The following is a 9,480-nucleotide window of genomic DNA, read 5'->3' as shown; positions in this document are numbered from 1 at the left end:
TTGTTCATAAGATTAAACTATTATAATAATTATAATGGTATGCTTGTCTTATTATTCTAAAATGTATTGATGGTTGACAGTTTACCGGTTCCACATATCTTTGACTTTTACTATTTCCCATCCCTAGCAGAGGTAAAGTGACCGTTGCTGAGGGGCTGTTGGTTTATCTGATGCAGGCTGAGCTCAGCAGCTGATGCAGTGCAGAGAAAGAAAAGCTCTCAAAGTTAAAAATACACATCAGTTGTCCACAAAATTAATCCATTCTCTTATTTAAATTGTAACTTTTTAAAAAATTTACTATAAAAACAAAAATATTAGTCAATAAAATACTTGACAATTTAGTAGATAATGACTCGAAATTGTTTTGGATCTTTATTCACCCCGAGGCAAGTCGGTTGGCTGAAGTGACAGAGTGGAGGACGGTTCATCAGATACCAGCTGAGAGCAGCACAGAGAAAGAAACGGTGAGGAAGTTAAACACAGATACATTTTTGTTTATGAAATAAACTATTCTCTGTTTCTTTATTATGATTTGAAATTAATATAACAATTCACATGATTTATTAAATGCTTAACTATTGAGTACACAGTAACTATAATTTCCTTGACCTTAATTTCTTCATTGGCTTTGACTGGGATGAAGTGACGGAGTGGATCCAGGCTTGGAGGTGGAGATAAAAGTTCTTTATTTGATTAAACTTGCGTGAATGAAACACGCGCACACACACACACGTTTGCGCGGCTATATTTGTGGGGACTTTCCATTGACTTCCATTCATTTCTATAGCCTAAACCTAACCTTCACCCTTTTCCTAACCCTACCCATCACATACCTAACCCTAACCAAAACTCAATTTACACATTAGTCCTAACTCTGACCCCTGACCCTAAAACAGGGTTTCCCCTTGTGGGGACCAGGCTCCGGTCCCCACAAGGAGCAATTGGTTCCCACAACGTAGTATATGTCAGGAAAATCGTCCCCACAAGGTATTACAAACAAACACACACACACAAAGAAGAAACTTTGTACAACTGTCATGATTTACCAATTACATCTTACAAGATGGTGATGCATGGAGCAGGGTCTCGTGGTGGTTTGTCCATCTGTAGACTCTGAGGTTGGAGCAGATGAGCTACATGCTAGTTGATTAGCTTCCTGCTGTCTTCTCTTTTGAGGCTTTTCTCTTTTAACGCCAACCATTTTTTTCTGTCAGAGCAAGGGGTTCTTCCTCTCCAAATGCAACAAGTAGAATGGCAGGACCTCCGAAAATATTTAAAGCAGCAAAACAGAAATCCCACCCGTTTGTCGCTATTGACTCATTCAAAGATAAACTCATAAAAGTGGGATGAGGCATTTGCAGGGGAGCAGGAAGATAAGAGCAGTTGGGCTCTATCCATGTGAGGAGGAGTCACTTCAGAAAATTTGCATAGGTCTAAAACTTTCCATTTAGGGGGGCGGAAGGGAAAAACTGGGTCAAAAGTCATGTTGCCAGAATTCTGTCTCATTTTGATAAGAACTTAAATTTTATATGATGAAAGTGGGGCCCCTCTGACATGCTCATTATTCACCATTTAATAGAAGGTTCCAGAATCCTGTCTGTTTTATTTCGATAACTTAATTTAAATCAAAACACATGTTTTATACAATAAGAACTTTATATAACCTTATTAATCAGACAAGGTCATATAAAACCTTATTAAAACAGATGTTTTATACGATAAGCATTTTATGACGCAGATTTAACAGATGGCCGAGGTTGATAGCATCGATTTTTTTTTTTCATTTGGGCGTGACTCTTTAATCCATCAAACTCGATTAATTAAAATTTGACATAAGCTTACGTCCTTATTTTTCCTGATGTTGGGGGGATATAAGGTTCTGCAGCCCTGCAAGAACAGCAAACTACTACACATGCTTCTCTTTGAGGAATGACAAACACAGCCTTTTAGATCTATGAAGGGGATGCTGCATTACTGGAGTCAGATGCTCCAGATCTGTGGAGATTGGGTGGATGCATGAAACACAGAGGTTTAGAGAAAATTTGGGAGGAGTCACATCACATGTTGCACAAGAGAAAAAAAACCCCTGAAAGTTATTTTAACCAAATCTGAATCTGTTTATGACCAGAGTTTCTGTACCAGCAGGATTTATTGTCTGTTTTGCATTAGAAAAAGTAAAGAAATGTAGCTTTAATCAAGACTAATCTCACTAGTCTTAAGTTAGTAGGGGCCATACTGACACATTCGTGTAAGTTTCACTTGTTCTTTGGTAAACATCACTGTTCATTTAATAAAATATAGCAATAAAAGTGGGCCAAAATTATATAATGTGGTGAGATACTGAGATCTAAATAATAAAGAGTATATTGTTAAAGGGTGAAACTATCCAGAAAATCTTGACATTTCATTTCTGCTATTACATTAATGCTCCTTTCACTGGCAAGCATAACACATTATGTGACTGTTATCACAGCCTGTTTGCATTTAATTTATATCTTCTTGGCTTAAACCGCCAAATCTTTCACTGAACACCTAATTTAAAAATGCTAAAATCTAAAACACTGGCAAGAATACACATCAGTTAAAAGTGTTAACCCTTATGTCTATCTCACACTGAGCAGTGTTTTCCATGTGTTGAGGAATGCTGTCGAGTGAGTTCTTTATGGGAGGGACATTCAAGTTCCAACAACCATCTCGTTGCAGAATAATTTCCATGGTACGGCGCTTCATGGCAGTTATGGTCTCAAGTGTTTGGCTCAGAGTTTTGTGTGTTTTCTGTTTGATCGTGGTACCATAAGTATGGGGTGAGTTTTTCTTATTTGCGTTGGTTGTTCGATGTTAGACAGTTTTTGGTCACATGACAAGGACAAGAAAAACAAAAACAAAGTGAAACTAAGATCGAGGTGCATGTGTAAAGTGTGCTAATGATTGTCATTTACAGACAGTTAGGTTTTTAGCAACTTGAGTTCTGGTTCTGCTCATCAGTTTCTTTACAGGTTTGACTGTTACAATCGTAATGATACATCTAGTTTTTTTAAACAGTCTAATATCTCTTAATCTCTGTGTTTCACAGCGAAGGAGGATTGCACTTCGTACACAGATTCACAAAATAAATACCATGCTTTGAAGAGGTGTGAAAAGTATTGCTGTGGTAATTGCAGTAATAAATATTGCTGCGGGGGAAAAAAACAATAAGCGTTTCACTGAAGAATAACAAGCTAACTGTCAAAACTGGTGTGTCTTTGCTTTTCCCTTTCTCATTACCAAATGTTTAGTCATAATTCATAGTGTGACTTTCAAAAGATGTTATGAAAACATTGCTTACTTTTCTTTTTGAAGGTATTCCTCCACTCCAGACACTATGGAGTCTATTGCTACCTCCACTGTTGTTACCTCCACTGTTGCTACCTCCACATCAGTGGAAGTAGCAATCATTATTGGTGAAGTTATTGCCATCATCATATGTGTGTGTCTTATCTGCTTTGTGGCTCCATGTTGTTTGTTCTACAAATTGTGCAGAAAACCACGCAACCAAAGACAAACAGGTCAGCCACAATTTCCCCATTACTTTAGCTTCTACAATTAACAGGTTTTAGTGTTGCAAAGATACGAATACTGGACCTTGCACAAATATTCACACTTCTTGAACCTCTTACTTTGCCATGTTATATACAAACTATCAAAATATATCATTTCATTTTGATAGGATTTTTTATGATTGAGCAACACAAAGAACAGTGAAGCTAGAAGAAAATGGAACAAAATCTGAAAAGTGTGAATCATTTTTCAGGTTCCTCTTTTAGCAAGACACAGACATAAACATACAGCATGAGTCACAACAGAATGATTTAGAAAAAAGCATATTTATGAGTTCAAGATGGAGTCCAGAGCAAAATCATACACTCCATCTGACTGAGTTCAAATCTTTTTTGCTACAAAGAAAGCACAAATATTCATTCTCTAGATTTGCAAAGCTGGTAGACATAGCTCAAAAGATTTGCAGCTGTAATCATAGCTTCTAGAAAGTACTATTTTGACTTAAACTAATGTTTTTTTATGTTTTCCATTAAAAAATTGAAAACTTTAGACTTCACTTTGAGGGTTCATTTGTGTTGGTCCATCACACAAAATCCGTATAAAACACATAATCATTTGTTGTTGTGACTTTACAAAGTGTGAAAAAGTTCAAGCAGTATAAATTCTTTTGCAGCAGTAAAATCCGTGGATTATATCAATCACATTGTTTGGAATCTTGATGATTTTGCTTTAATACAAAAATGTTTTGCTGTGTAAAATGGTAAAACTTTAACTTCTGATGTTAAGTCAGCAAACATATCTGGTGATCGTGTAACAGTCAAACTAAATGTGTTGCTTTCTCCAGTGGTAACAAACACTGCAGCCAACATGCCCCAGCCTCACTACTCACCATCTGGATATCAAGCACAGCCTCCAGATTACCAGGGCGTGGCAGGAGACGAAGGCTCCACGGTGCCCAACACTCCGCCACCATCATATATGGAGAGCAGTAAGTTGTTTCATTAGCTGCCAAACCTTGTTTCAACCTCTGACTGTACGACTAAAGACAATCAGAGGATAATCCTAGAAGTCCAGGTCAGTCTACTGAGAATAATTCAATTTTTTTTAGCATATTTCTAGTCCTTTCATTTAACATGAAGTCAGATTTGGTCCTGATGTGTATGGGTGCCAAAACAAAATGTGATTTATGGGAGCTTCCAGTTAGCATCAGGCAACCCAGCTCAACTGGTTTGCTTTTATATCAATTTTCTGTGCTAAATGGAACCATTACACATCTAACAATATTATAGTTAACAGCTGGAAAGAAATTGTATTCTTCTGAAGCTCAGGCATGGACCCTACCACAGGGTCCGCGTTTCATTGGCTAATGCCCATTTGACGTCACTGCGCAGCTACCATGTGCTTGACCGTCTCACAAACAAAAGCTAAAGTAGTATACACATGCTAATGTAGATTGTGGACTAGCAGACCACAATCTACACAAAGTTTTTGCGAGAGAACTCAAATAAGAATGGTTCTCCACTGTCAGTGGGGAATCTGTACAGGAGATGTCAGGCATCCTGATCATATTTGTGGAAATAAAATTCACAGATTTCCCAAATCTGATACGGAATGCCTAGCTTGGCTCAAAGCTTGTGCACGACCTCATTTGCAGCTCAACCGTTGTAAGATCAATAAAAACAAAGGCGTGTGTGCTGGTGTAAGTAATATTACTTTGCTTTCTTAGTGTTTAGTGAATGGGGATATTTTGAGTGGCCCTGCGACAGCCTGGCGCCCTGTCCGGGGTGACCCGCCTCTCGCCCGGAACGTTAGCTAGAGATAGGCACCAGCACCTCCCGATCCCTTTTGAATTTTGAAGCTTGAAATATTGTAAGGTCTTAAGGAGACCTATAATGTGTGAAGAATGACCCCCAAGAATGAAAAAAGTCAATAATAAATACATTCATTATGAAAACCTTTTAGCTAAGTACAGCATAATGGCAGTACCAATACAACTTCTACACCTTGAAGCCTGTCTGTTACACAGTCTTACGTTAGCTGAACAGATCAATATGCAATGTGTACCGTATCTGCAATACATTAAAGATTTTATTTGACCTGAAAAGGCTTTTTACTAAACTGTAATCGTGTTAGCCACGCTAGCACCGAGTACAGTGTATCAGGCCTAGGCACACTCAAACATTTGCCAACAACAGAAATCAGTGATTCCAAAAGTAACCCTCAAAACCATGAATGCCGACTTACCCAGCCTTGCAAGAACAGGCATCAGTGATCTTGTCCACAGCTATATTTATGCTGAGGGTGTGAGGATCTGCTGTTTTCATCATCGTCCGGTAGCATTTAGCTGCGACGCGCACAATGTTGGAGGGATCCTGTGGCTCAAACATTTTTATGTCGTCCAAAAAAGATGACATGAAATTGTTGGTTCCCCTGTCCATTGTCGTGGCTGATATTTTTTGAAAATCCGGCAGAAATGCTACACTAATCGACTCAGAAATACCTTGTAGAGAGTCAGTTGAAACGAAAGACGTCATGTTTACACATAGAAACTAAGCTCCGCGAGGCTTTGTTTGTGAGACATGCAGCACGTGGGACTGTCGAGGGGCGTTTCTGGGCGGGGCTTGGTAAGGTCAATTAACATTTGTATTCTAATGAAACAATAAATCCAGAAAATTATGTGGAAAGCAACAATTTTTTTCCTGATGAATTAGTTTAAATTAGCAGAGAGGTGTACTGTTAAAACAGCTTGCAATTTTTTTACACAAAAAAAAAAAAAAAAAAAAAAGACATGTCTCTGTTATCACAAGCAATAGAAATTGTACATCTGGTACATCATGCTCTAAAGCAGGGGTGTCCAAAGTCAGTCCTCGAGGGCCGGCATCCTGCATGTTTTATTTCTCTCCATAGTGGTAGTAACAATCCCCTCAGCAAGTCAATGTTCTTCTTAGTCCCTCTAATGAGCCATCATTTGATGCAGGTGTGTAAAACCAGGGAGAGAACTAAAACATGCAGGATGACCGGCCCTCGAGGACTGACTTTGGACACCCCTGCTCTAAAGCTTTGCACTACTACATTCTGGGTGTGGCAGCTTTTTATCATTTCATAAGATAAATTAATAATTTTTTCTTGTTTCCTCAGCTTCTCCATCGTACCCAGCTCCTTTTGTACCATGGCCTCCCAATCAGCCTAGCACACCTCCACTACCTTCAGATGAAATTGAACTAGACCCCTACAATCCTATATATACCACAACATTGATCTGAAAGCTTGCTACTCAGTTAAACTGTATATTTCAAAGATCTAGTTCAACAATTTTGGTATTTTCATTGTCCTGAAAAAATCACTGTAGGGAGATGAATCAGAACAATATTTGTAGAGAACTGAATATGTACTACTGCTTTATTGGTGTCTGTTTGTGTAGCTGTCATCTTTCACACTCTTGTGTAAAATGTGAACAAAAGTCAGCTATCCTGTTCACATGCAAATATTTTCTCATTATGGTCAAATTTACAGTGTGAAATTCAGAAAACTATTTGTGTGTTCATGTTCATTCATCATCTCTGCAGAAAAGTTCCATTAGTTCTTCGTTTCTCTGTTAAGAGTAAATTGAAAATGAAAGTATATGCAAAACAAACAAAAAACGGGTTTATCTGACATGACTGAGATTCTTATAGTAGCCCAGCAGAGGGCGCCTCTGACTCTGTTCTTTGTAAATATTTGTGTCTAAACCCGTTTCTGCTTCCCGTTTTTCTCTCAGTTTTGTCCAGTTTTTCAATGCATTGTTGTGTGTTAGTAGGTTTATGGTCACAAGGTCTGCCTTGTTACATTTCTGTTTGGTTGTTAAGTATCTGCATAAACTCTGCAGAAGATCATGAATAAACTTCTATTTTTTTAAAAAACAAACGTATCTTTCTGTTTTTGTTGTTCCTGGAGTAAATATGCAGTCATTTACTGCATATTTACAGTAAATTTACAGTAAATCTACAGTAAGATTACTGTAGATTTAGTTTAAATCTACAGTAAATGGTTTATTAGACATGGACTAATAAACAGCTATCAATTAACTCACTCCCCATTCTATGTAGCTCAGTGTGATTTTTCTTCTGCTGTTCAACCATTTTGGTTCATTGGAAATCTCCCATAAATACTTGCTGAAATGATTAGACTCCTTTGTACAGCCTTTATTATCCTGCATTGATAAAGATATGGCTTCATAAATCCCATTTGTATCAGAAATCTTTGCATTGGATCAAATTCCAGCACAGTTTAGCTCAGTTTTATTCCGATTCAATATTGGTTCACACCTGTTAATTTATGTGTGCCCAAAACAGAATACATCTATTGCAATAAAACACAGTTGAAACAGATAATACCTGGAAAAAAAAGACAAATCAGTGAGTTTGTGGCCAAGATTTGTTGACTGATCAAATGCATAGATTTCTGTCAGGTCATTCTGCATAAATAAATAATTCTAGATAAAACAGCAAATAATTAACCCCCTCTTACTCCAGTTTTTCCCCTCTGTATTGTTACGTCTATGTACATCCCACACCTTCTAAAAAAACATAAAAAACTGAAATCAGGTGTCATCAATTGGACAGGGGAAACAATAGAGGGGGATTCTGCAATATTAAACTATTACAGCCAGCGCTCCATCCATTAGGATTTGTGAGCAAGTGAAAATCTTCTGATATTGTCATTAGAGTGGAGCCTGAAACATGTGATGCTGATTTATGGAGACACTAATCTGGAGATTATTCTTATTCTTCTTAATCTGCAAGTATTTTAATAAAGCTTCAACTTGTTGATGATTGCTCAACAGGAAGTTAATGGCTGAACATTGTTGGTTTGTCTATCTGCAGACTTGTTCAATTCAAATGTGTAAAATTTTATGTTTAAATACAACAATGTCGATGCATTAAAAGAGAATTAGGAGACATAAAGACCAGCTAATGTTAACAACTTGGTCGAAATGAAAAGACAGACTTTAAAAACAGGACTTAACAAAATTTTTATCCAAAAACTCAAAAATGGACAAATGTTGCCCTTTAACTCAGGGGTCTAGATAACAAGGATGAGGATAAACAGAAAATGTACATGTATTGATGTATTGCAAAATATAAGAGGCAGAAAGGGATTGATTGAAAAAAATAGAAGTATGACTGGAATAGAGTCTTGAAGGAATATTAGGAACTTAGAGGATATTTATAGATTAATCAAAACACTATTTATTTATCTAAATAATACAAAAATAAAATATCCACTTTTATGGATGCGAGTTCCCTTTCAGTTGATTCACTCTGTACAGCACATAGAGTATGGCAGAGGTTCCCAAACTGTGGGGCGCGCCCCCTAGGGGGGGCGCCGTCTGGATGAAAAAAACAAAACATGAACACTGTATGCACTGGGTTATAACCTTTCACTGAACACCCAATTTAAAAATGCGAAAATCTAAAAGACTGGCAAGAATATACATCAGTTAAAAGTGTTAACCCTTATGTCTATCTCACACTGAGCAGTGTTTTCCATGTGTTTAGGAATGCTGTCGAGTGAGTTCTTTATGGGAGGGACATTCAAGTTCCAACAACCATCTCATTGCAGAGTCATTTCCCTGGTACAGCGCTTCATGGCAATTATGGTCTCAAGTGTTTAGGTTAGAGTTTTGTGTATTTTCTGTTTGATCGTGTTACCGGAAAGAAGTTTGGGGTGAGTTTTTCTTATTTGCCTTGGACAGACAAAGACTGTCTTTGATGTTAGACAGTCTTTGGTCACATGACAAGAACAAGAAAAACAAAAGTGAAACTAAGATTGAGGTGTACGTGTCAAGTTAGGTTTTTAGCAACTTGAGTTCTGCTCATCAGTTTTTCCAAGTGTGGCGACACTAGATGGAAATTCAGATTTTGTGGAAGTTTAATTTTAGTAAATTGCTCAACAACGCCACCC

At 37.5% G+C, this 9,480-nt stretch overlaps 2 protein-coding genes across 2 annotated transcripts in view; both read left to right on the top strand.

Annotated features, from left to right (window-relative positions):
- Positions 1–2,574: 2,574 nt before the first annotated feature.
- On the top strand, positions 2,575–7,479 carry LOC106947070 (protein shisa-5-like). Its single transcript, XM_015031861.1, has 4 exons — positions 2,575–2,804; positions 3,074–3,545; positions 4,382–4,525; positions 6,676–7,479. Exons 2-4 carry the CDS (start codon positions 3,362–3,364, stop codon positions 6,798–6,800), a joined length of 453 nt encoding a protein of 150 aa, XP_014887347.1. The 5' UTR covers positions 2,575–2,804; positions 3,074–3,361; the 3' UTR covers positions 6,801–7,479.
- Positions 7,480–8,509: 1,030 nt separating this feature from the next.
- Positions 8,510–9,480, top strand: part of LOC106947071 (protein shisa-5-like) — an 8,769-nt gene continuing 7,798 nt past the window's right edge. The window contains exon 1 of the mRNA XM_015031862.1: positions 8,510–9,243. The gene's annotated coding sequence lies outside the window, so the exon portion shown is untranslated. The remainder of the gene's footprint in view (positions 9,244–9,480) is intronic.

This window comes from Poecilia latipinna, unplaced genomic scaffold (genome assembly GCF_001443285.1).
Source record: "Poecilia latipinna isolate Pla-1442-1.1 unplaced genomic scaffold, P_latipinna-1.0 Scaffold221, whole genome shotgun sequence".
NCBI lineage: Eukaryota > Metazoa > Chordata > Actinopteri > Cyprinodontiformes > Poeciliidae > Poecilia > Poecilia latipinna.
Note: the sequence above shows the minus strand (reverse complement) of the source record. Positions and strands in the feature narration are given on the sequence as shown.